At 36.9% G+C, this 26454-nt stretch overlaps 1 protein-coding gene across 18 annotated transcripts in view; it reads left to right on the plus strand.

Moving 5' to 3' along the window:
- The window catches only part of LOC137268011 (kinesin-like protein unc-104), a 76612-nt gene that overhangs the window by 26438 nt on the left and 23720 nt on the right, over window positions 1-26454 (plus strand). For 13 of the 18 annotated variants that reach the window (XM_067802489.1, XM_067802481.1, XM_067802485.1 and 10 more), the window contains 22 exons: window positions 1933-2112; window positions 2422-2487; window positions 7678-7856; window positions 8384-8495; window positions 9262-9405; window positions 9808-9819; window positions 11334-11412; window positions 11888-11966; window positions 12688-12827; window positions 15137-15311; window positions 15613-15688; window positions 16675-16754; window positions 17006-17097; window positions 17433-17573; window positions 18972-19019; window positions 19450-19531; window positions 19797-19869; window positions 20535-20637; window positions 21177-21259; window positions 21630-21698; window positions 22793-22965; window positions 24245-24385. In XM_067802489.1, coding sequence (XP_067658590.1) covers window positions 1933-2112; window positions 2422-2487; window positions 7678-7856; window positions 8384-8495; window positions 9262-9405; window positions 9808-9819; window positions 11334-11412; window positions 11888-11966; window positions 12688-12827; window positions 15137-15311; window positions 15613-15688; window positions 16675-16754; window positions 17006-17097; window positions 17433-17573; window positions 18972-19019; window positions 19450-19531; window positions 19797-19869; window positions 20535-20637; window positions 21177-21259; window positions 21630-21698; window positions 22793-22965; window positions 24245-24385 — 2327 coding nt within the window. The remainder of the gene's footprint in view (window positions 1-1932; window positions 2113-2421; window positions 2488-7677; window positions 7857-8383; window positions 8496-9261; window positions 9406-9807; window positions 9820-11333; window positions 11413-11887; window positions 11967-12687; window positions 12828-15136; window positions 15312-15612; window positions 15689-16674; window positions 16755-17005; window positions 17098-17432; window positions 17574-18971; window positions 19020-19449; window positions 19532-19796; window positions 19870-20534; window positions 20638-21176; window positions 21260-21629; window positions 21699-22792; window positions 22966-24244; window positions 24386-26454) is intronic. The other 5 variants (XM_067802494.1, XM_067802496.1, XM_067802497.1 and 2 more) reach the window with 2 other exon arrangements.

The following is a 26454-nucleotide window of genomic DNA, read 5'->3' on the forward strand; positions in this document are numbered from 1 at the left end:
GCTTACACAGTTTCACAGCGCTTTTGTAAAACCCCACTCCTGTCATCCTCATAATTTATGGCTCACACTGTTGACCACTTGTTGATCTGGTCCATTCTGAAACATCACCTGTCACACAGGGAAACCCTACTCCTAGCTCTCTCATAATTTGTTGCTCATGCTGTTGACCACTGCTCATTTAGACCTCACAGTATCATTGTTCAACACATCATAGCCCACACATGTAGCTTGCTCACAACAGCTTCATCCCGTGTACACATTATCATCTCTGCTGCTGGAAATGGAAAATCAATAATATCTGAGGTAAACTGATTTGATATACAAGTAAAGCTTCCTGTAGAATCCTGCTTATTATCCCCTGCTTATTATTATACAATTGCAAGACAAAGCCATGTTGCTCATCAGCTCCGTGCACTGCAAGACATGGTAAGACACAAGTATTGATCACCTGGCTTTCAAGTAGCCTGATGTAGATAGGACAAGATTACTGAGTGCACAGTATTCACTGTGGCTTCCTCCACTATGCTTTGATTTATTCATCACATGGCGTGTTTCATCTTTCTGAGCATTATTATTTGATTGTTTATGCTCAGAAGCTTTTATCCCCCAGCATATAATGTGGGGGCATATGATATAGTCTATGCCTTGTCTGTCTGTCAGTCCGTCCGTCCGTCCATCATTTTGTTTCCGGAGCAAAACTCAGAAACCGTTCAATATTTTTAGACCAAACTTGATAGGTATAAAAATCTCAACCTATAGTTTTTGCCTTTTTCTATTTACAGAGTTTGGGCATTTTTAATTTTTTTTTGTATTTCCATGGAACATGTTGGTGTTAGTCAGATGGTGGGGTGGGCTTTGTTTCTGGAGCAGAACTCAAAAACTGTTCAATATTTTACTGCAAAACTTAGTATATATATCAATCAGAAACTTAAGTGGTACCTTTTGCTATTTACAAGTTTTTATGATTTACTGTTTTCTCAGGTTTTCATGGAAACGTTTCAGACATAGTCTCAAAAGTGTGAGATGTGTTTCGTTTCCGGAGCAGAACTCAAAAACTATATTTTTCTGCAAAACTTGGTAGATATATCAATTAGAACCTGAAAGGGTGCCTTTTGCTATTTACAGGTTTTTGTGATTTCTTAGTTTCTCAGTTTCCATGGAAACAATTCGGACTTTGTCTCAGAAGTGAGAACAGAAAAACAAACATCAAACCATCCATTCTGGATTTGGAAAAGCCAAGTGTGATTTTTATCCCCCCAGTCATGTAATGCAGGGGACATAGTCAACGCCTCGTCAGTCTGTCCATCCGTCTGTCCGTCCGTAATCATTTTGTTTCCAGAGCGTAATTCAGAAACTGTTCAATCTTTTTTTTACCAAACTTAATAGATATAATAATCTCAACCCATAGTTGTGCCTTTTGCTATTTACAGACATTTGGCATTTTTATTTTGTTTGTTTTTCCATGGAACATGTTGGTGTTGTCTGAAGGTGGGATGGGCTTTGTTTCTGGAGCAGAACTCAAAAACTGTTCAAAATTTTTCTGCAAAACTTGGTAGATATATCATTCAGAACCTTAAGTGGTGCCTTTTGCTGCGTACAGGTTTTTGCAGAAGTTTTGCAGAAAAGTATGGAACAGTTTTTGAGATGTTCTCCGGAAACCAAGCCCATCCCTCCATTTTGAGACAAAGCCCAAAACCTTTCCATGGAAACCGAGAAAATAATAAAGCCCAAAAACCTCTAAATAGCTAAAGGCACCACTTTGGGCTCTGCTACATATATCTACCAAGTTTTGCAGAAAAATATGGAATGGATTTTGAAATGTACTCCAGGAATGAAGCCCATCCCCCCATTTTGAGATTAAGTCTTAAACAGTTTTATGGAAACCGAGAAAATAATAAATTGCTCACTCACCCATGTTCTTATGTGTTTCAGCCAAATGACCCGATGTTTGCATCACAGAGCAAAGTGTATGAGGATATTGGACTGGAGATGTTGGACCATGCATTTGAAGGTTACAATGTGTGTATCTTTGCATATGGCCAGACTGGGTCGGGAAAGAGCTACACCATGATGGGAAAGAATGAACCAGGACAACAGGGGATCATTCCGCAGGTTAGTGGGTCGAGGTCATTTAGTATTGATGTCAGAATATAATGATGTAATACCTGCATAATAATCTTAATTAATAGGTTCAAAACAAAAATGCCTTCAATAGCAGCTTCCTTTAAGGCCTTTAATGTTGAAATAAATATGCTGCATTGAAATGAAATTTTATTGTCTGATTTCTTGACATCTTTGAATATTATTTTTATGCTTTTATGAATATTGATGACACATTTTTAGTGTATTATGTGAGATACAGTGTTGCCAGCATACTGAAGTGATTTGTTTGGAGAGTAATGTGTGGAATTATATTTGCAGCTTTGTGATGATTTATTCCAACGGATCAGAAAGAGCGAGAGTGAGGATGTCCACTTCTCAGTGGAGGTGAGTCTTGTGACAGGAAGTCTATGTTCTGTCAAACAATGTTGTGTCAAACTTGCGGTTGTCCTGAAGTAAAAGCTAGCTTCTTTCAGGGGCTTTCTTTATTGAACAGTTTTCTTTGCATCCAGCCATGGATAACTTAAAGTATTCAAGCAGGTCCCTTGAACTTTAACACAACAATGTTTGACTGTATCTTATCAATCTGCCATAAGTAATAAGGACAGGGGAGCAGATTGCATTTCTGCAGAATGTCCATATCTTATTGCTAATTACAAGATATAACAATGTTTTTGACGATTTTAGAAACATTCGGACACAGGGAAAAGGTTCTGGTGAATTCACAGACAAAGGAAATTCTATGGAATAGATAAAGGACGAGCACCCATACTTTACTTGGATGTAAACATGATGTTGCAAAAACAAAGGACAAAGTTGTGCCAAGGCCTTTCCTCTCGTGGTAGTATTTATAAATATCCCAATGAAATACTGTCATATGTTTTCAGTCTAACTCATAGCACACGCAAAATTACTCAAGTTTCTCTTACCAGAAGCTGCATAAACTCAACCTTTTACATTTAAAGCAGACTGCAAGATCTCATATAAACTGGATGGTTTGTGGAAATGCCCAAATGACAACGTTGCTCTTAGCTTTGTATTTTTGAAAATTTCAACAGTATTAATTATTATATTTTACTCAGGCATTTTAGATTAGCAACAGTGAATGTGTCTGGGTGTTCAAAACTCTACTTCTATATGATCACAAGAATAAACAAGAGACCCACAGTTATTGAAAATTCAGGGTTTTTTCTCATTTCTATTTTTGAGAGTCAGCAGATTAAAAATCCAATTCTGTCTCAAGCTGCATTTTGAAACTATATTGACTCTTTCGATTTCAACCTCAGTCAAAGGAATTTTAGATCCACAAGTCAATTCTGTCTTCAATACTGCCTTAGCTTCTTACCCACTTTCACACAATTCCGCACTAGACTTTTGAAACCCATTGTGTATCTGTAAAATTTAGTGAACCCCACATGGCTGGTTTGATGCCTCACTGCCAGTAAAGTAATGAATTCAATGAATTTAAATATAAAATGTACTACATATTATGACTAGAATCCAGTTGGAAAAAAAGCACTTACCAAGAATCTTTTTATGCAGTGAGACAACATGATCATTAAAGGGTATTTAGGAGTGATTTACATGGGAATCAGTGTTGTGGAAAGAAAAGGCATTTTTTGTCAGTGTTGAAATAGCGGATTAGAACCAAGATTAAAATAAATAAATTCCTTAATGTGCACAAAAGAAATGGTTTGTATGTAAACTGATTGCTTTGCGCAGGTAATTTGTTGTAACCTGCTCCCACAGAGCTTTACATAAGTCAGATTCATGGCTTGTTATCCTTTTTGATATTTTCTAACATGATCCAATGTCATATTTTTTTATACAAAACAACATTCAGTTGATTTAAAATTTAATGGCTCATTTTCACTGCACTGAACATTTTGGCGCTATGGGTGCTAATGTGTCCATTTTCGAAGACATTCTGTGTAGAGACTCAAAATGCCAAATAACGGCCATCAATATACTGTCACCAGAGGGCGCCACTCATCGGAATGTTTATTGATTTGTTCGTTACTTGCCTCACAAAATCGTTAATCTGCTGAGTTGTCAGTATCTTGGCTTAAAGGATGTATGCCCAAAATAACTTCTTATTTCAGCCAAATGAACCCTCTCAAGGTTGAAGAGATGCATGGTGAATGGGCTATACAGCACAGGCATTGATAAGCTTTGATCATACTGATAATGGTCATTTTCATTATCAGTGATGCTATTATTGTAGATATCCAAGAAGGTTATTGTTCGAGAAGCTTTGACATTCTTGTCAATCCTATTTATGACCCATGCCTGCTCCTGCAATTCCACTCAAAACAGTTTATAGTCTTCATGAATCTTCAAAAAGATGAATTCAAGAGGAAATATTTCAAAAATAATTTTGTGAATATTTAATTGCAAACTGTGAAGTGTCTAAAAAAGAAGCAAACCGAAATTAGCACAGGCCAGTTTGAACATTTATACAATTACATGCTTTAGCACTTTTGTCAGTGGATGCTCAGTACATTTGTTGCAGACTTGTGTAATGAAAATGGATTTCTGAGGCTTTAAATTGTTATGAACCAAATTGTTTGTTTGAAGACTGTGAAGATTACCTGGTGTTGACAATTGCTTTCAGATAGAACTTAATTCAAACAGAAGTATGTCTTTCCATATACATTAGTGATCTACAAGACAGGATATGTTGATCAGTAAATCATTAAAGCAGCACCAATACAAAGATCATGATTTCAGCCAGGATGTGTTGCCCAAAAAGGAAGCATGTGTTATTTCTGCGCTGATTAAACAACTTTTGTTATTCTGATCAATACAGCAAATTTGACACTTTGTACGAGCAGACGTGTGAACATTTATCTACTGTTAATAGCATATGCCTAATTACACCTCCAAACTATGGCTTACATCCAAGTACTGCATCAGCAAATGAAGGGATTTAAACTGATAAATTGGATTCCATGGTAACGCTACCAGCAATGTGATTACTAGCAGCTTACAAAATACCCTGTTCTCCAAGTGTCCAATAATAAGATTTTGGAACACCTCGATATTCTTACCAATCAATTTCATTGCAAGATGAAAATGAGAGACTGTTCATGCAGACAACGACGTTTTGTCGTCATTGCCGCTGAGATTTGCGTCAGACAAGGCAGATTGTTGGCTTGGCCTGGCTTCTGGACCATATATAGCTGTAATGACGCTGTACGAGATGCTTGATGGACCTGTCCATCACTGCAACCCAGTCACTGTTCAAGGGAAAAAATCAATAATCTCACCTGCTACATTGTACCCTCGTTAGTGAAGAGCTTTTGCTTTGCTTGCGGGTTGGAGATTGGTTTAGAACTGTGGAGGCGGGAGCTTGTGCTTACAGAAATATTTACCTTGAACCACTTGACCTTTAAACAGCGTGTTTTGAAAGGACTAAATGAAGCAGATAATTGCAGGGTTGAATTCAGGCATTATGCAAGTTTGAGGGAAAGAAAACAGATTTTATTGAACTGTTGATGGATGAGCTGCTTTTGAAAACATTAAATACAGTGTTTTTTTGTGTGGAGCTGTAGCATCAACACCAGAATTTAGTTAAAGATTTTACTTTCTAATTCAACATTTCGGTACTTTTTCTACTACCCTTATAAGACATGTTACCCAGTGTAAAACTATTCACAAAAAAAATAACGAGAACCACTTCTTGATACCATATCAGTTTTTGAAACAAAACTTTATGGATAACAACTTCGTATTTATTGCATAGAGCGACATTTCAAAGTAGGTTCTTTCAGTGTTATCAAGCTAAGATAACTCTCAGGACCATCCTCCAAGGCAATGGCCATAACCTGCCTTCCAAAAAGCAAACCCACAAAGGATTGATCTACAAGATTAATTGTGAATGTGTGGTGACTCCTGTATGAGCAAAACCTCCCACCCAACTGATATCCTCATAGAAGACCTCCACATCCAATGCAGACAGCAAGTCAGCTCTCTCCGATCACCATCAAAGCAAGTTTGACAACATGAAAATCCAATAAACCAAACCACGAAAGGAACATTATTGGAACCCATCAAAATCCACTATCACAAACCTTTGATCAACAGAGACCAAGGATACTACATACCATCAGCCTATGAAGAATTAATCACAGAATAGAATCTATAAAACACCCAATCAGTTTGTTATTACAACCTACTCCCCATGTTTATTGGCTTCCTCACCAGTTTCATTTGTTGTTACATTATATGCCCATAGAAAAGAAAAGGGGAACACATAGATGTGCAAGTTTCCTTTTAATTATTTCTACTATTTCACAGACAGTGCAAAACATGTCCTTTGAAGATACCTGGTAAAGAATAAAGGAACACTTGTACTTTCACATGTTCCCTCATTCGTTTCTGCGAGTGTTCGTGCATGAGTGTGTGCATGTTTGTGCGTGTGAGTGCATATGTACCAGTTGGTGAAAGCAAGTCAGATTTAGGTGAATGAGTACGGTATTTTAAACCTTTCCATCAATATTGCAAGGCAAACTTGAACATTGAATATTTTCCAAAGATTCAGCTTAATACATATGATATGAGGTTATGGATATGACTGTTTTAATGAATAAACAATAATGTTGAAATGAATAATTTGGGTTTTTTTTTTTCAACTGATGCAAAATAGCTTTACAATACTTTTCAGGTCATTGTGATGTCACTGGTTACCATGGCAACATAATCAAATGACACCACTATTCACTGGCAATGCAGTGGAGTAGCTGAACATTTTATACTCAAGACACAAGTTATTATGATTTATAATTGAAAGTATGAAGAATAGTTTAGGATGATAATTTAGGAATCTGACCTTTGAGTCATTTCAAAGATAAACTGTCAGCACTCTGGAAAGAATTGTCAGAGGACCCTCGGGCAGGACTCGCCTTCTATAAGTCTGTAACAGCAATTCAAATTAATTTTTTGTTTTGCAGTGTTTTCCTTGTTTTCAATTTGGAAAGACAGAAACTTATTTCATAATGAGAAGTAGTTGTTTTTGTCTTTGAGGAAGACTTTGAAAAGATATTGCTCTCCATGCAAACAGGAAGTGTTCAAACTGTTTAGAAATAACCACATACTTTTCTTAGATCTTATAGACGTACAAGGAAAAGATAGTGCTCTCCATGCAAACAGGAAGTGTTCAAACTGTTAAGAAATAACCACATTCTTTTCTTAGATCTTTTAGACGTACAAGGGTTTGATCGTTGATATTGTATGATACAATACCTATTTTGTTGCGGGGTTAAGACTGTTCTTACAAAAAATTCTTTGATTTTGAAGTTTGTTTTATTAACATAACTAATGTATTCGATAATTTAAGTCAAAAGATCAGATTGCAACAATTATGAAAATGCTTCTGAACAGATGCAATATTTCTCTTGAAATTTGAAATTTTCAATTGTGAAATATGTTGAATTTCTATACCAATTCTGAAATAGTTCAATTATGTTGATGCTCTCAAAAATATTGTTAGTACTATTTTGATACATCTTGATCAATGTTGTGGCAGCATGCTATTGTTTTGATGGTGATCTAAATTTTGTGGTTTTTTTTGTGTAGGTGAGTTACATGGAAATCTACTGTGAGCGTGTGCGAGATCTCCTGAATCCAAGCAACAAGAATGCGCTACGAGTCAGGGAACATCCATTGCTGGGACCTTATGTGGAGGATCTCTCGAAATTAGCTGTCCAGTCCTTTGAGGACATCAAGAACCTCATTGATGAGGGAAACAAAGCAAGGTACAATGATACAAAGTATCAACTCACATGGAAAAATGTATAGTCATCTGTACTTCTAACTCTTGTTGCAATATGTAAATTAGCTTAACTGGATAAAGGTGCATCTTTGGGCGAAATGTAAGTTGAACTTGTGTGGCAATGTATAAATTCAATTTGCATAGCAAAATTTAAATTCAACTTGTGTGACAAAATGTAAATTTAACTTGTAAGAATATGTGAAATCAATTTATGTAGCAGTTTTTCACAGTCAACGTTTGTGGCAATATGTAGATTTAACTTGTGTGGCAATCTGTACAATTAACTTGTGTGGCAATATATAAAGTGAACTCTCCTGAATTTTGAGGTAAGCTGCTCTGATAAAGTCATTGAGGTAAAACTTTGTATAGTAATACAGGGAAGTATGAGGTTAAGTATGTTGATGAGGATAGGATGAAACTGATCTGAGAGGACCGCCTTCCCATGATTGATTGTGTACCATCATCAGGTTTCTGAATGGAAAATTAGTCAGACTGTTTGAATCATTTCAGAACTGTGGCTGCAACCAACATGAACGAGACCAGCAGCAGATCTCACGCTGTCTTCACCATCATCTTCTCACAGCGCAGATATGACTCAACTACAAACATGATTGGAGAGAAGGTGGGCTGCCATGGTTACATGCATCAACACTAAGGGGTAGTGGAGTTGCCTTATAAATTCGCTCATCACGACAAAAACCTGGGTTCGATTCCTCACATGGTTACAGTGTATTAAGCCCATTTGTGCTGGGATATTGCTAAAGTGGCATAAAATGAAACTCCTCACACTCACTCACTCACTGTAATGACTCACTTGCATTTGACAGACTGGAATTGATGAGGATTTCCAGTCTGAAGAGGTGCGCAACACCACAGAGCTGCACATTACCCTTTTACCTGTCGTCTATTCATCTATTTCTGGGCCCACTTGCACAAAGCAATCTTAGCGCTACGACTGTCTACGTCTTATGTTGAAGAATAGGAGTTACAATCATTGAAGCGCTAAGATCACTTTGTGCAAGTCAGCCCTGGTGTCACCCTGCTGTGATATTGCTGGAATATTTCTAAAAGCAGCATAAAACCAAACTCACTCACTCACCTCACTTGTCGTAAAAACGGACTACAAATACAGAGTAACATTCACATGATAGTGTGTTGTTGTACTGAAAAACATGGGAATCAACAAGTGATGATCACAGATTCCGACCAATAACTTCCAGTTTGTTTGTCTCAAAACAGTATGCAATTGTATTCTGTAATCAAAGGAAATAACCACAATAGTGCAGAATATTTATAAGATTTGCACCTGTGGTTAAATGGGATAAAATTATCTTACATGTGTGCTTCTTGAAGTTGTTATATAAATTCCTTCCATGAAATTTGTTAAGGTCAGCAAAGTGTCCCTAGTTGACTTGGCTGGAAGTGAGAGAGCAGACTCGACAGGCGCAAAGGGAACTCGCTTGAAGGAAGGAGCTAACATCAACAAGTCCCTGACCACCTTGGGCAAGGTCATCTCGGCCCTTGCGGAAGTGGTAAGGCCATTCAGATATACTTGTTTGTTATCAGAGTAGTGTGCCATTTCACTTGGGTACAGACTTCAGAGTTTCTGTGTTTGTGAAGGTATACTGCATATTTGCGCATTGTGAATACCAGGTTTTACTCCATCACTGCAAAACTGCCATTGGAGTTGATTTTGTTGCCTGGCATGATTAATTACAGATCAGTATCATATATCTTGAACGTTTCAGAGAGCAGTGTTTCACAAACATTGTTTTATAGTAAACAAGACTTGATGGCTTATTAAAACATATTTGTGGTTCAGAATAAAAATGAAACTTTGTGGCGATCAGTATTGCATGTAGCTCGAGGAAAAATTCAGATCATGTCCTCATTCCTCATGTTGAAAGCAACTAATGTTTTCTCTTTGTTTTCAGAGCGTGGCTCCAGTAAGTGATGATTCGATATGCAACATTGCCTTTGTTTCTTATCGTTATTGTCTTTATGTTTTTTTCTTCATTTCATTTAGAGGATGCCTTCATGTTGCTGGATTTGACCCAGTCAGTGTGGACACCAGTTGAAAACTTCAGATTAGTTCCAGTACTTGTTGATACATGGAACTTCCAGTCTAAGACATGTTAACATTTCAGACTCAAATTGTCTTTCCAACAATCTTCGAATATCCCTTGCTGGATAAATTCCACTTTTGACTTGTATTAAAAATCCCCTACATAGCCTTCAGGGCCTGAATCAGGAGGGCAGCCAATACCTCTAATATTGCCCCATTATGTCATGATGTAATTGCCAACTCCTGTTTGTTCTCTAATGTACTGGAGATCCTTAAGGATTTCTACTGAAGCAAATAGTGTCATAGTTGTGCCATTGTTTACCATACTGCACTGGTGATACTGGCCTCATCACGATAACGGATTATACCCAGATAGAATAGATCTGTCAGCTAGTCCACGTCATCCTTGCCAACAACAATTATTGATTGTTTTGGGGTCGCTGTGACATTGCTGCCTATTGTGGCAAACAACCAAAACCTGCAAGTTGTCAATAAATTGGTCAATTCTTTTCCAGTGATAATTTCTATTTCACAAAATTGATGCATCTGTCTCCTGTGGCTTGGTCGGTACAATTTGTGTGACAAGCATTTTGACAGGGAATGTTAATTTACAATCACAATAATATTTCTGTTGAGACTTTCAATATTTGGAAAAGGTGTTCAGGGAATATGAAGGCATCTTGTCAATTTGTGAAAGATGTCTTTTAGCGACATTTACAATTTGTTATAGATGACCGACATATATGACATATTAATCTTCTTTAATCTTTTCCACACAACAGTTCACCTGATGAAGGGATCTGTAATGACCCCAAATGTGTTGAAAAGATTAAAGAAGATTAATCTGTGAAATATCTTGGTTATTTGTGGAAGGTGTCTGTTTTCCATTCAACTTATTGGACAGATCTTATTTTTCTTTTGTCTCTGTATTTTGCTTTGTTTTAGAATCAGTGCTTTTATTCTTATGTATATGCATGAATTGATGTAGTCGTCTATAAACTACTGTGTGTTCAGAACAAATTAAGGGGTGTGGGTTTCCTAGTGGTTAAAGGGTTTGCTACTCACACAGAAGACTTCTGCTGTAATATTGCTGTAATTTTGCTAAAATTGGAGGAAAACTAAACTTGTTCACTCTGAACAAAATGTATCATTGGGTGAAATCAATCAGCTGAAAGCATGACACAAGAGTTTGTTTCTGTAGTTTGATCTGTGAAATGAATGTATTGTTTTCCTGTCAACTGACTCCTCTGCCATATCCAAGCCAATGTTTGGCATTCTTTTATGGTGTCATGAAAACATGTAACGAACTGTCAGCTAATGCAAATGGCATGTGCGGGATATTTTGTTATTCTTTTGTTGATGTATGTGACTGAGTACATGTGGAATCTGTATCAGGCCAGCAAGAAGAAAAAGAAGAGTGACTTCATCCCATACAGAGACTCTGTCCTCACATGGCTGCTGAGGGAGAACTTGGGTAAGAACAGTTAACAATTTGGATTGCATGGTTCTTGCCCTGTCGACATTGGCACTGATAGTGGGCATTAGACAAGGGTTTATCTTGACTTATTAGAGCAGGGGTCCAGGGACCTCCATCCATCATCTTTGTTGGTAATATCAGGGTCCCGTAGGTATTGAAATGGTGTGGTGTTATACTCATCTTTGCTGGTAATGTCAGGGTCCTGTAGGTATTGAAATGGTGTAGTGTTATACCCATCTTTGCTAGTAATATGAGGGTCCAGTAGGTGTTGAAATGGTGTAGTGTACTGTACGTTTGGATAATTCCAGGAATGAATCAGTGATCTTGGAACAGTGATCATGACTGATGAGTGAAATAACACATATAGACGTTTGAGAATATTCATACTCTTTTTAGTCAGGGTCTCAGTCGATTTCATCAGTCCCCTGTTAGGGAGCATGAGCATCAAGTTTGTTCTTAATTTGTGTTCCAGGTGGAAACTCCAAAACAGCCATGGTGGCCGCTCTTAGTCCAGCTGACATCAACTATGATGAAACCCTCAGCACACTCAGGTGAGTTTCATGTAAACATCAGTAGCCATTAACCAAGACAGAATCAATGTTCAGTTGCTTTGAAATACTTTGTCTGTCAGCTAAAAAGGTTTACTTTGGAATCTATTGATTCTGGTTGTCAAGGTAACCATCGGAAACCTGACCTTTTGTCAACTTGGATAATACTATAATTAATATGAAAAATAAAAACTTTATGTGTGAATTGAATTATTTTATACATGTTATCTGTTTTCAAATGATATGTCTGCAATGTGGCCAGTGTTTTTTCATGTATATATATTCTGTTGAAGATCTGCGTAAAATTACAAAAGAGGATATTCTTTTAGTCAGTTATTTTTATCCCTGCACACCTCCCCCGCCCCTGCTTCTCTAATGTTGGAAAAACAAGGGAACAAAGTTATTATTATTAACATTGAAAAGCTAGGGCAGTGCCTATTGATAGCAGAGCTCCCAAACCACTAAGGGTTTTTTATGTTTTCTTGACAATTTGAGTTTGTATTGAAAATAAGGGTAGTGGTCATTACCAGTGCACAGCTCAGACCAGTTGAAAATTGAAAAACCTTTATGAAACTTGTTAAACAGATCACAGTGGTTTTTTGAAGTGCTGCTTATAGGTGATTTTGAATTTTTCATTTTTGTTGTTTTTTGTTTTGTTTACTCCCAAAAAATAATCCTCCCCGAAAATACTTTATGTTTACTCTGCAATGTTCCATTACTCCAGATATGCTGATCGAGCTAAACAGATTATGTGTAAGGCTGTGGTTAACGAGGATCCGAATGCACGGTTGATCCGAGAACTGAAGGAAGAGGTAGCAAGGCTGAGAGAACTCTTGGCTAGCGAGGGAATTGAGATTCAAGCAGGTGGGTAGAGTTACCCCGAGTTACATCAGCTGAATCAGAGTTTCTTTGCATCATACCTGCCTGAAGGTTTCATTTACAAAAGACATACTTCAACTACATGTTTTCTTAGAAAAATATTATCAGTACTGATACAGAAACAGGAAGATTTGGGTGATAAATGATGTCAGCAACTCATGCTTGTCACCAAATTCAAGAAATGGGATTTGGTAGTCAGACTTGTTCTTCATGCATGTTGCCAAGTCTCTATTGTGTCAGTCAGTACACACAATGTCTGTCACTGGATTGTGTGGTCCAGACTACTTTACAGACCACTGGCATATAGCTGGAATATGGCTGAGTGTGATACTAAACAACAAATAAACAATCTTGTGATGCAGATGTAAGTATTTCTTAACACAGTAAATTTTAACATTTTACTTCTGACAGATGCCTTTGACTTCTTGTGAATTTATGAAAGTTTTTCTATATTAAAACTCTTACTTTTGCCTTCTCTTTTCCCAGTTGATTCAAATTCTGACAATCCCGTGAAGTTTTCAACGGGTAAATTGCACTAAACAGCACTTTCCCACATGGCAAAAAGATTTTGAAGTCCTCTATCTCGTGTGGCATCTCTGGAGGGGCATTCAAAAACGTTGAGGATAAGCTGCAGTGCCCAATTTATCCAATTTAATCAGTCTGTTTCCAAACAGTAATCTTGTCTGCAGTGGTAGTTTTACCTATCGAAATATGTTTATGGTGAGATGATCATATCATCAATAGCTGCAGTGCTAAGAAGTGCAATATTGAATCATTTGGAAGGTCTTTGTATATCAAATCTAAAGACTCTGAATTTTGCTTATTAACTATTGATGGCTTGACAAGATAGTGTGTTTTATATACATCCTCTTCAGTTTAATCTGACATTGAAGTAAACCCTCCACTGTACAGGAGACGATCGTCATTCTGAATTAGTGACATGTAAAATACGATACAGAGTGTCGTCTCAACATTTAACTCATCATATTATACTGTTCCCCTGTCCCTCTAAATCACCACCAGAGGTGGAGGACTTCACTCCGTTGCTTTCCATTGTGCAACAAGCCACTCATTTGCTACAAACATGCCACCACCATTACCTTTGTCTAAGTTGCCTGCAGAAAAGTAGAACAAATTATTTTCTTTGTCACTCAGTACAGATATACTTCCATGTGAAAGAATAAAACCCTGTGAATCAGAATGGTTACATTCCAAGAGAATTTGTCCAGATTAACAGTATAAACATACACTTAACATCAAAGGTTATGGATCACTTGTTTCTTTCAGTTTAACAGGTAATCAGTCATTGCATGACAGTGACGGCAGTGATATGACAGAATAACATCTAGTTTCTGAAATAAACATATACTATGAAAACAGTTGCTATAAAAAGGATCCCAGATACTTTCCTCATTTTCAGAAACTGATAATCTGGACTTATCATATTTTCTTGACTTCTTTTCGCATGGACAAAACTGGGTATATTTCATGGTCTATTTGATAGATAAGCAATACCATTAAATTGGCTAATCCTTAGGGTTGTGTACATAGTTATGTGTCTAAATATAGATGGACATTTCTAATGTCATTAAATGGGGATTTCCATATTAATGGTGTAATGATTAGGTTTTACTGCAACTATCTTAGATCTGCTGATATGAGATGCCTGTGATTTAATACTTTAGTTCTAGCAGTTGAGCTCTAGCATTTTGGAAATGGCCTGTGCAAGAAGCATTGTTTAAATCAGACTGCTGTGTACATGTAAAAGGATAACCATGTTGACATCAGAAGCTTCTGTCCTCTGTTCCTGCTGCCCTGTAAAACAACCCCTTGTCTGAACATGCCAATACTTTATAAGCGGAACAAATATGTTCTTTGACTGAACATTGCTTGTTTCTGCATCAGCAGTTTTACAGCTATTTCATTTGATCATAAGTCTCATGGAATATAGAATTTTTTCATTGTTGACGTCAATGTGGATGTGCATGAATAATTGTTAAAAACTGAAGCTTAATGTTTAGCTTTGCTCACATTAGATGATTGCATGATAGTAACATAGATTGATGAGGACAAAATAGAAATGTGTACTTGAAAATATGTGGTAGAACATTTTAGAAATTAAGAATTTTAGAACTTTTAGAAATGTTTTTCTTAATAAACGGTAAAACTGATTCTCCCTTTAACCTTCCTATGAGTTAATATAAGAGGAAGATAAAATATTTAATGCTTTTCAGTGGCTTGGATACAGAATATAGGGCACTCTCCTTGCACTTTAATTCTGTGTCTCCATGTAGGTAATGGAAGCATGTCCGAGCATGTGAAGGCCTTGCGGTCTCGGAAGAACTCTGTTACTATTGACGGAGGGGAAGATGCAATGGAAAGACTCCAGATGTCGGAGAAACTCATTGCTGAACTGAATGAATCGTGGGAAGAAAAACTCCGTAAAACAGAGGCCATTCGCAAAGAAAGGTGAGAAGTTGTTTCGGGATTGCTTGCAATAAATGAAGGGGAAAAAAAACTGATGTGGGACAAACAGTTCTTAAAATCTCACTTCAGAGAAAGAATTGAAAGTGTGTTTATAGTTCTCTTCAGCCCAGTTAAAGAAGGATTTATTTGATATATTTGATCATGAAAGACAACATTTTTCAAGTGGGCAATGTTTTGAGCCAGCATTTTTCAGAAAATGTTGGGCAGAGTATTATCAGGATATCTGTGTGCAGTTCTGCCAGGTGAAGTAACAAGCAACATACGTTCTGTTCTTCTACTACAGAGAGGCTGTACTAGCTGAGATGGGTGTGGCTCTTAAGGAAGATGGAGGAACTATTGGGGTGTTTTCTCCCAAAAAGGTGAGCAGACCGAAAATTGATCTGTTTTAGCTTTTATGTTTATGAAGTCTTCTTTGTGTGTTGTTCACCAGTCATGAAATGGACCCAAAATGACAGTCTCTGTAAAATGTTGATGCTTCTAATTTTGGTATCCCTTGAAGATTTGGGTTGGAATTGATGGCTACCAAAAATGTGTGGTCAGGCTGGTGCCTGGCATCGTATCCCCATTTGATAGATCAGTCACTAGGGTTATTTGTCCATACATAGTTATTCACAGGTTGTTGTCATTAAACTAGGATATTGGTCAGTCTGGCCTCAAACAACACACACTGTTGCCATTAAACTAGGATATTGCCAAGTCTGGCCTCAAACAACACAGGCTATTTGCCATTAAACTAGGATATTGCAGAGGCTGTTTCCATTAAACTAGGATATTGCAGAGGCTGTTACCATTAAACTAGGATATTGCCAAGTCTGGCCTCAAACAACACAGGCCGTTGCCATTAAACTAGCATATTGCCGAGTCTGGCATCAAACAACACAGGCTGTTGTCATTAAACTAGGATATTGCCGAGTCAGGCCTCAAAGAACACAGGCTGTTGCCATTAAACTAGGATATTGCAGGATTTGAGTCTGGCCTCAAACAAGAAACAAGCTAATCTAAAGTTTTGGGTTGCTGATGACCACTGGTTAGGTGTGTCAATGATCCCATGTTGCATTTCTTACCATCAGAGATGAATAAACATTGCTTGGTTTTTTTATAGGAAAAAACCACCTCTGATAACATTTATCACATTATCAAACTAAATCCCACTCATCCTCATTCAGACATCTAAATGGATTGTGTGCTGGGCATTTCTTAACCAAGGAAGGGTTTTGTGAATGGTGTGTATCTATGTACCCTGGTTTAGTGTCTAATTACACAGTGATACTGTTGGCCTTAGGTTGTGGGTTGTTTAGGGCACTTGTTGTGATACTGGTATTATAATCTCCCTTCCTTCTTCCAGACCCCCCATCTTGTCAATCTGAATGAAGACCCTCTAATGTCAGAGTGTCTCATCTACTACATAAAGGATGCGACCACCAGGTGAGGGAGGAATATAAATGAAGATATGTTGATGATATTTTGTGACAGATTTTTGTATCGTTTTGTAAAACTCTGAATTCCATCGTCTCTGCCCAAATTGTTGTCACAGGTAAATCTCTGGATGTGGAAACCATCTGAAATACCTAGATTTGATTCTTTATTCTATATTTCAAATATGTTTACCTCCCACTGAAGATGAATTCAGATGAACAAATCTTACAGTTATAAAATGAATCTGTTTTATCTTCCAGAATTGGTCGAGCAGAGGCAAAGAATCCACAAGACATTCAACTGAATGGAACCTACATTCTAGAGGAACATTGTCTGTTTGAAAACAATGAAGGTACGAAACTTGCTGAATACAAATAATCAGTCTAAAGAGGATGTGGGCATTCCCCTCCTTTTTCATCTTTTTATTTTTACTTTTCATACATTAGCAACGTGGAAAAAAATTCTCTCTTTTATTTGCTATTTTTTATTGCATTATTAATAATGCAATTATAGTAATAATAATTATAGTACAGGTTCAAAAGAGCCCACTTCTTCTTCATGTCAGAAAGATTAGTAATTTGGAAGACACCATCTCCTTTGGCACTTTTGGGAATAGACTTTGAATAAATGTCCAACAACCTTCCTTAAGTGAACTGCTTGGGACTGACCCAACACTTTCTCCTGCAGACAATGTGACGCTGGTTCCATTTGATGACGCGTTGTGCTATGTGAATGGCAGACAAGTGATGGAAGCTACTGTCCTGAAGACTGGAGCCCGTGTGATCCTTGGGAAGCACCATGTCTTCCGCTTCAACCACCCCCAACAAGGTGGGAACTAGTGGGGAATATGGAGTTCAATAATTGCAACTCAGTAATTGATCGATAATCAATTATAATCAATTGTAATCGTAAATGCCGCCACCAAACTCATGTGGGTAATAACGGAACACAATCATGGCATTGTGGAAACACACAGGTACAGATTCATACTATGATCAGGTCGATTGATGATATTGAGACATGCATGCATGCATGTTGTTTACATTGCATCGGTTGTTTAAAACCAACATAGCAATAAGAAAAACTAAATTTAAATTCGATATTTCCATTGTTATGAATGCTGACTAGTCTCTCGAGCTCATGCATAAATGCTGTCAACAAGCTAGATCAATCTGATGATTGATTTTTCAATCAATAACTCCAGCAGTAGTGGAAACAAGCTTTCCTGAGGTTTATACACTTGAAGCAGACCTTCTAAACAAACATCTATCAGTTGCAAGACCAGATAGGTGAACATGAAAGGAAAAAAATGGGTCTGCATCGTGTGCGGATATCTTTCCAGGGACTGTTTGATTTGGAGAAATGGCTGTGTAACATGAAAGCCTTGTGGTTTTGTGTAATGGTTCTGATACCTGTAGTTTGTCAGAATTGTTTCCCAAACAATCAGTAGGCTTTTGATTGGCTTCTAATCTGACAACATCTAGTGTAATTACAGTGTATGAAACTCCTACAAAAAGACAGGAAGCCCACAGGGCTGATAACTAAAAATATTGCCGACCCTGGTAAATGTAAGCAGCCCTGTATTAAAAGTAGGAAATTGAGATTTGGAGTTAAAAGAAAGTAGTTAATAAGTTATTTGTAATGAGGTAAACTTAAACATGTATAAAAGCAAATTTAATAAAATCATGACTTGGTGGACATTGTTAATTATTTAGTGTCGCTGGCATCAGAAAAGAACAACATTATTCATTGGCTGAAAGCATTCTCTAGACCAGTCACATTTAGTGTTTGATAAATGGGCAAGTTGATCACAAACTATACAGACATTATCTAGTTACCACGATTGTAAATTATTTTCGAAATATTTCCCGTAGTCATTGACATGGTCAAATACATACCATAGAAAATGTATTGGAGCACAGGGACAGCTATAAAATAAAGTTGTAAGCTGGCCATGTAGCTAGCAAGCAATTTTTTCCGCCAGGCACATGCTATTTCATGCACTGGTAATTATTGTGGAATGTTAGTGAAATGAATACGATCCATGAAAGAAGTCATGACAGATACTGAAATTCCCTCTGATGAAAAGAGAATATGTAAGCGATAGCACCAATATTGCTAACTGTGGCATTTAACAAGATTCACTCCGCTGACGGGATGTATACATGAACAGTATATGAGTTGAAGTCTCTTGTATGATTCTCAGTAACCATATTTTGTTTTCAGCTCGCCTGAGTCGTGCTCTGATGACGGAGTCCATTGACGTACCTATAAGTACGTATTACTGTAAAGATGGTAAACTTGGATGCCATGGATTGTATCCTGCATTACCGCATCTGTAACGCGACTCAAATATTGCTACAAGCCCTGTAGAACCCTTTCCATTCACTCATACTTGTGATTTGAAAGACTCTCAGTATTACGTGTACCTGAAGTCATAGTGATGCATATAGAAATGATCCCTACTTTTTGTCAGTCTTATATGTAAATATGCCGGGTTAGAAACTAGCACGTAACCGCCAGCCTAGGTTGCAGGGGTTCAAAAAAGTTTTGAAAAGCCTCTTGCCACAAGGCAAGTGATCACCCGGGTTAGACTCAAATGCAATATGTAAAGCCCATGCCTGGTGTCCCCAACCAAGATATTGCAAAAATAATGCTAAAAGCAGCATAAAATTCACTCACTCATGAGTGATGTTTGTTGTAGCTGAACCGGTGGACTGGAGTTTTGCTCAGCTGGAACTGCTTGAGAAACAGGGTATTGACCTCAGGAAGGAGATGGAGCAAAGGTCAGTCCGCTGTCATTGGAGCTTTTAGTTTGGGGAGCAAATACTTTTGTCACAACCTTAATGGGTAGCCAAATGGTTGACGTTGTGTTGCCAAAGGCACTGTTTTCACTCCTGATTGCAGGGAAGTGAGGTAGCCAAGTGGTTAAAGCATTTTCTTGTCACATGGAAAACCTGAGTTTGATTGCCTGTGTGTGTGAAGTTATTCTTGTTGTGATAAATTGTGATGGTATGCATGGAGTGATATATCTGTGATGTCTGTTGCTAGGTTATTGAACCTGGAGGAGCAGTATCGGAAGGAGAAGGAGGAAGCAGACATACTGTTTGAGCAGCAGAGAAAGGTACGCCAGTTGGCACATGTTCAGTGGTACTGTGATTCTGCAGACAGGTTAGGAGTAAGAATGGAGAGGGAAGGTTTTGATGGTGAATGTTGGTTGACCATTCAACTGTTACCCAGTGTGAAAATGCTGGGATGGAGAGGGTTGGGTTGAGATGCAAAGTTCATCAGTAGTGTGTGAAGAAATGAAAAGTTAATCCATAGCTTGGGCTGATTTGTCTTTTTGGCTGCCCAGAAACTGTTCCTTATTCATTGAGGAAAGAGACGAGCCAAGATCCATCAGTAGTCCCTTGAAGGGTTACAGATGCTAGAGAAAGAGCAATGATGCATTTGTGCGTCATATTAATGTGATGCATGAAAGACCAGTGACAACTGATTGGAACTGAATATCAGTAACCTATGCTTCTATTAGAGGTGACGAAACAGATCAGGTTTGGTGACTCGATTGATGGCATGCCATTGCGTCCCAATTGATTGATGTTCACATAGTCAATCACAGGATTGTCTGGTTCAGATAGATTAGTGTGGCACTCAATTATTATCTGCTGGCATCTAGTGGAAACGTTGATGTATGACTTTGAACAACAAACTGGCAATGTAAATATCACTAAATGTAGCTTTAATCAAGAGCATGGAGATGTAAACTAGTAAACTATCGTTATGTTGCAGGACTACGAGTTTCGTATTCAGTCACTGCAGGAGCAGGTGGAAAGACACTCCATGATGTCCAGCTGTGTCACGGATGACTTCTTCGAGGATGAAGAACCGGAAGGTACAATCAATGTTTACATGTACTGTACAAGACAAAATAAATTAGGGATATTGGTATTTTTATGACTGATATTTATCAGTGTGTTAATGAATAAATACATCATTATTCATAATTTCAGAGTTTACAAATATCCCTAACTATTTTTGTCTAGTATATATTAGATTGTCAATGTTTTTTCCAGACTTTGGCAGAAACATTAGATTTTTGATTAAGTCTAACAAATCAACATTTTCAAATGTTTAAAGATTTAGTCAGGACCCATGTTTGGATGGTATTCCAAGTAATATCTGTGTTAGTGCCCCCTGTGTATCATCATGGTGGTCATTAAGCATAGATAGCCCTCAGCAAAGTTTCAAAACTGTTTTGTGTAAACAGATTGACATACAACATGGTGATTAGGTGCCATTCTCTGAAAGTTTGGGATCGAATCCCGGATGGGATTAAACCTGTCAAAAGTGCTAGAATCAGTACTTTGCTGAGAAAGTCTTTTCCCTAAATGTGTCGTGTGGTATACGCATGTGTGTTATGTCTCTCCTCAGAATGTAAGTGGACCAATCGAGAGAGAGATTTGGCTGCTTGGGGTTTCCGGAAATGGAAGTATCATCAGTTCACATCACTCAGGGTGAGGAAACATCAGCATCTGTTCCTGAAACAAGGCAGCCATCAGTCCTTAGTGTTTCACCAAAATTGTGTGTGAGATAGCAGTGTACAGCAAAGTTTACCAAGAACTGGCATGAATGTTATAACACAACTCCAAGACTTGGCTGAGGATGTTAAGACTTTGTGTCTTGAAACTACCTTATTTAAGCCCTTTCCTTCTAAATGTGATTTAAGAAATGTTCAAAGAATGCTATATATGTTTCAGTTGCAAAAGAAATTGTGATTACAAATAGAAAGTTTGCATGTTTTGTCCCACTAATATATTCTGAGAGTCCTTTTGAAGAGGTAGTGGCATGAAGGAAATCCCACATAACACCTTGTTCTGTTGACAGGATGACTTATGGGGCAGTGCAATATTCCTCAAAGAAGCCAATGCAATTAGTGTTGAACTGAACAAGAAGGTAAGACCTGATTTTATGATGCGTAATTTTCTTGATGTAATCAAACTTAGTGAAGACAAATAAAATGATTTGTACAAAAGTCACAACGAATCATGTTTCATGCAGAATTAGTATAAATCACTCCAACATCCAATCTGATCCTAACGGCACTTACAAGATATTTTATAAAGACACAATGTCACACATTTGGACAATATTTTAGCTTATATTATATGTATGGGGGCATACACACTCACTTTAGCATCCTATTGATGCAATAATAAACTTATTGTCCCATACCACCAGAGATGCCAACTTCTACGATTTTATCGTAGTCGCTACGATTTTTTAAATTCAAACGACGCCAATACGATTCCATTAGAAATCCTACAAAATTTGAATAAAATGCATTAAAATTCGGATATATAGACAAAAACATATATTTTCAACTATGAAATACATTTTCGGACTTCACGTACCTTCCATTCATCATATTTAATGATATATTTGAACTGGAATGATTGCAAGTAACAAACGTAATTTTAGCAATGCCGATTTCAATACCTTTGCGATTTGACACATTTAGTTGCTGCGGAAATAATTTAACCATGTGTCCATAATATCATTCATTTTTTTCTCCGAATCCATCATGATTTTGTTTATTTAGTGGACTACGAATTTTATGGTCAAACTACTAATTTTGAACATTGAAACTATTTGCAACACTTTAAGGTTGGCATCTCTGTACCACTTGTCTGAAATCGACAATTGAAATTTCGGAACAGCTTTTAGGAAGAGAACACTTGCCATATAAAGTATTGCTTCTGAGTTCGAAAACAGTCACACACAGTTTTATCAGTTTTTGACTAACTGGTTTCAATCACAAGTTGTGCATAGCATATTTGGAAAGAGCATTCATTAGTTTCAACTTTTTAATTTAATATTATAATTTAAATACGTAATTTGGGGGTATAAATTACATGGTGCTTTACCTGAGGGCTGATAGTCAGTACTATTGAGAGAAATGCATCATTTTATTTTATAGAAAGTGCCTTTAGGTGTCCATTCCTGAGATTAGACTAAACCAATAATTTGGGTAACCAACTCTCCCACAGGTACAGTTCCAGTTTGTCTTGTTGACCGACACCCTCTACTCACCTCTGCCTGGTGATCTCATGAACCCGGAGGACAGGGACTACAGCAGACCATTCCCCAAAACAATCGTCGCTGTTGAGGTACAGGATACCAAAAATGGTGCCACTCATTACTGGAATCTACAGAAACTTCGGTAAGTACCCATGCATCTGATAATGACCTTATACTATTTCCATCACAAGATATCATGTGTTTTGCTTGAAATTCAAACATATCAATCATTTATCAGTGATGAAAACATTATTTCTTTTTCTGATTGAGATTCCAAACAGTATTTCGTAAGATGATATATTTTTAAGTGATTCCATCTTTTGAATTGTTCTTTTGTAGACTGTTGCATTGTTGCAGTTTTTTGTTGTTTGTGGTCTGTCTGATTCCTCATCACTCAGTGCATGTGTTGTCTTTCCTTTGTTAAATATATCATACATCTTTGTTTTTATTCCTGTCTATATTTCTGTTTTATTTTTATTGATATTTTGAAACTAAGATTTTTTTCTATGATTTGTTTGTTTATTATTCTATGTATAGGTGAAAAGTCATTTATATTTTTTTAGTTTTAATTGAAAAACATTTTTTAAGCAGGTTAATTTACAGATCATATTTTGTAATTTTGATGTTAAGCTTATGTCTTGTATTTGTTTGTGGCTGTCCTCTCATGCTGTCTTGCTAGAGTTCTCTCCCCTGCCTGTTTCTTTCTGTTCCTCTTTTGGGCAAAGCTTGGAACTTGTGCCCGGTTTGTAAATACCTTTCCATTATCTTTTGATCCCCCCTTTTCAAATTTCCCAGAAATATATTTCCTGCAAGTTTTGGTTATCAACAAATAACAAGCATGGGTTCCAACTTTGTCTAAGTCTCAAATATTTGATCATTTTGAATTATAAGTGCTTGAAATTTTCCAGGCACAAGTCTGTTAACTTTCTTGTATTTTTTTATGATTTTTGTGAAAAATGAAACTGTCAATGTTACAAAACTGCTTTGCTTTGGTTTTGGTATTATGTTTGCATATACAGAATTAAGATTTAAATATTGCCTTTAAAAGAAAAAGGATATTTTGATTTTCAAACATGTAGTTGTTCAACAGTTTTAATAGACATAAAAACAAAAGGTTAGCATTTTGCAGACAGAAAATGGAAGAAAAGTATCTTTAGTTTTTTAAGTTGCCTAAATTTGCTCTTTTTGGATTACTGGTTAAATATGAGTTCAAAATTGTCCGTCCTCAATTTCTGTTATGCCTAAGGTTGGAATAAATTTTATGTGAATTCTGATGGTATTTAGATTAAACCAAACCCCTTTTTTTGAGGAGGGGAAACTCACAGCAGTGGACTCTCATTAAAACTTTTGAACAATTACCAATACAAAATACACCAAATAAAATGTGAAATTGTGAATTTCTTTTCCCACGCTTGACGTAGACAACGGTTGGAACATATGCGAGACATATACAATGAAGACCTGTCTCCGGACACGCCCGAGGCAAAACAAGATTTTTTCCATTGTCTCGCCGGTTGCGGACAACAGAACATGTTTAACTTTTATAACCTTATCCCATCCAGGTCGGTTACCCTGTTGTAACCTTGGTTTATATTTTAGTTTTGTTTTTCAGTTTTCATTGTTTTAGTTTTTGTTCATGTTAGTAGTGTTTTATTCCTCTGTTTGGGCTTTTTCTTCCACTGATGATTGTGAAGGCCAAAGTTTGTCACATTCATACAGTTTTCAGAATTTGTTGAAGGTAGGACTGGATACATATGTTAGAGCTTGGGAATTTGAGAAATAAAGTATTTCAGTTTAAAGAAAACAGGAAACATACATTTACATTTATGACATTGTTACTTATATCAACAAGAGAAAGAAGTACATTATTTACTCAGTATCTAAAGAAATTATACATCACAACCATGTTTTAACATACAGTAGAGAATGTGTTAAAAGTGTTATTTGAAAAGCAAATGGGTCATTTTGTGATAATTTGAGTTTCTGTGACTTTTTAAAAAAATCAGTAATCTTTAATTCATTTTGAAAGAAACAGAAAGAAGTATGAAAAGTTTGCAAGGTTTATTATAAAGGAAAGAAATTTTGGTTTTCACAATTGCATTTATCTTTTTGAAGTCGATGAATATTTTTCAACTGTATTCCAGCTTAAAGTTTAGGTTTACTGTTAGAATTACTTATTAAATTTGGGAAAAAAAACATTGTGGCCTTACCAATCATGCTGATGTTCATGGTGAATCATTCCATTTGCAGCTTGTTACTGTGGTTACTTCCCAAATGTTTTTGTACATTTCCAGTGGCTGTCAAGTAAATACTGTATAGGAATTGTTTTTGTGAAAATTGTCATTCATTTATGGAATGTAGATTGACCTTTTCTTCCACAAATTGAACTTGCATGAAGTGTTTGTAAGGGTTACATAAGAACCTACATTAAGGCTATATATCCCAGAACTGCAGGTCTTTTGCTGTCTTTCATGGCTTTTGGATATTTTTCTAACATTCATCATCCTAGTTGTTGCTGTAATTCTACAAATAGTAATGTGATCAATCATGCTTTAATATGATCCTTTCCCAAACAACCCATTGGTTGCCATGGTGAAAACTATCAAAAGACAAAAGACCATTTAGATTGTTTATGCCACCAATTTTACTCCGATAATTATGTGTATCAAATTGCTCAGACAGGTATTTAATAGTCTTTCTACTGGAAGAAAAAGTCTGTTTTATTTCCGCACTAGGTCACAGTTTTGTGTGACCTTATACCTGAGAATTTCCACTGTATTGTATGATGTTACCCTAACACCTAGTTACATTGAACATTAAGATGTTAACAACTGACATGCAAGAAAGTCTTGCAAGTGCAACATTATTTGCTAAAGCTTTGGTTGTTTTGAAATGTTGTTGGCATGGTAGCATTAAATAACCTTTAAGCCATTCTATGGCTGGAATGTTTCCAAACTGTGTTTAGGAAAATTGTATATGGATAACAAAATGGTTCAGTTTTGCCTGTGGCTGTGTTGTTACCTAGTGCATGTTTCCCTGCTTTATGCCATATCATTGTTACCATGATGTGCAAGGACGTTGTAACTCCCATACTTGATGAAAATACGAATGTGTATCATCATGTGTCTGTTCTCCTTGGTCAGGTAATGAATAAAGCGTATCACCATTGTGGTAGGCGGTTAGTGAAAGCTTCAACTCATACTGCTAAAGGCCTAGGTTGGATTCCCTTTATGGTTAGAATGTGTAGAGCTCATTTCTGGTGTCCACCTCTGTGATGTTGCTGAAATATTGCTAAAAGTGGCATAAAAGCCAGTTTACGAAATCGCTTACCAACAAGGCAAAAATCTAGGACCTGCATCTCTTAAGCTTTCTTCCACATTGAGCTGATAAGCTGTGATGTAATAACGCTGTAACTCATTATGCTGCTCGTGTTACCCAGATTGTAACATCATAACTCTTAACCTATCGAAACTGTTCTAGCTTGCTGTTACCATGATTGTTTCACTTGTGCTTGTAACACCATAATCTAACTGCATACTCTCAGGAGTTGCTTTTCATGAAGTCAGTTTGTTTGTATTAAACACCTTATTGTGGTTGTACACGGAAAATGTCAGAGTTGTGAGTTGTTGCT

The sequence above is a fragment of the Haliotis asinina genome, chromosome 16, assembly GCF_037392515.1.
Source record: "Haliotis asinina isolate JCU_RB_2024 chromosome 16, JCU_Hal_asi_v2, whole genome shotgun sequence".
NCBI lineage: Eukaryota > Metazoa > Mollusca > Gastropoda > Lepetellida > Haliotidae > Haliotis > Haliotis asinina.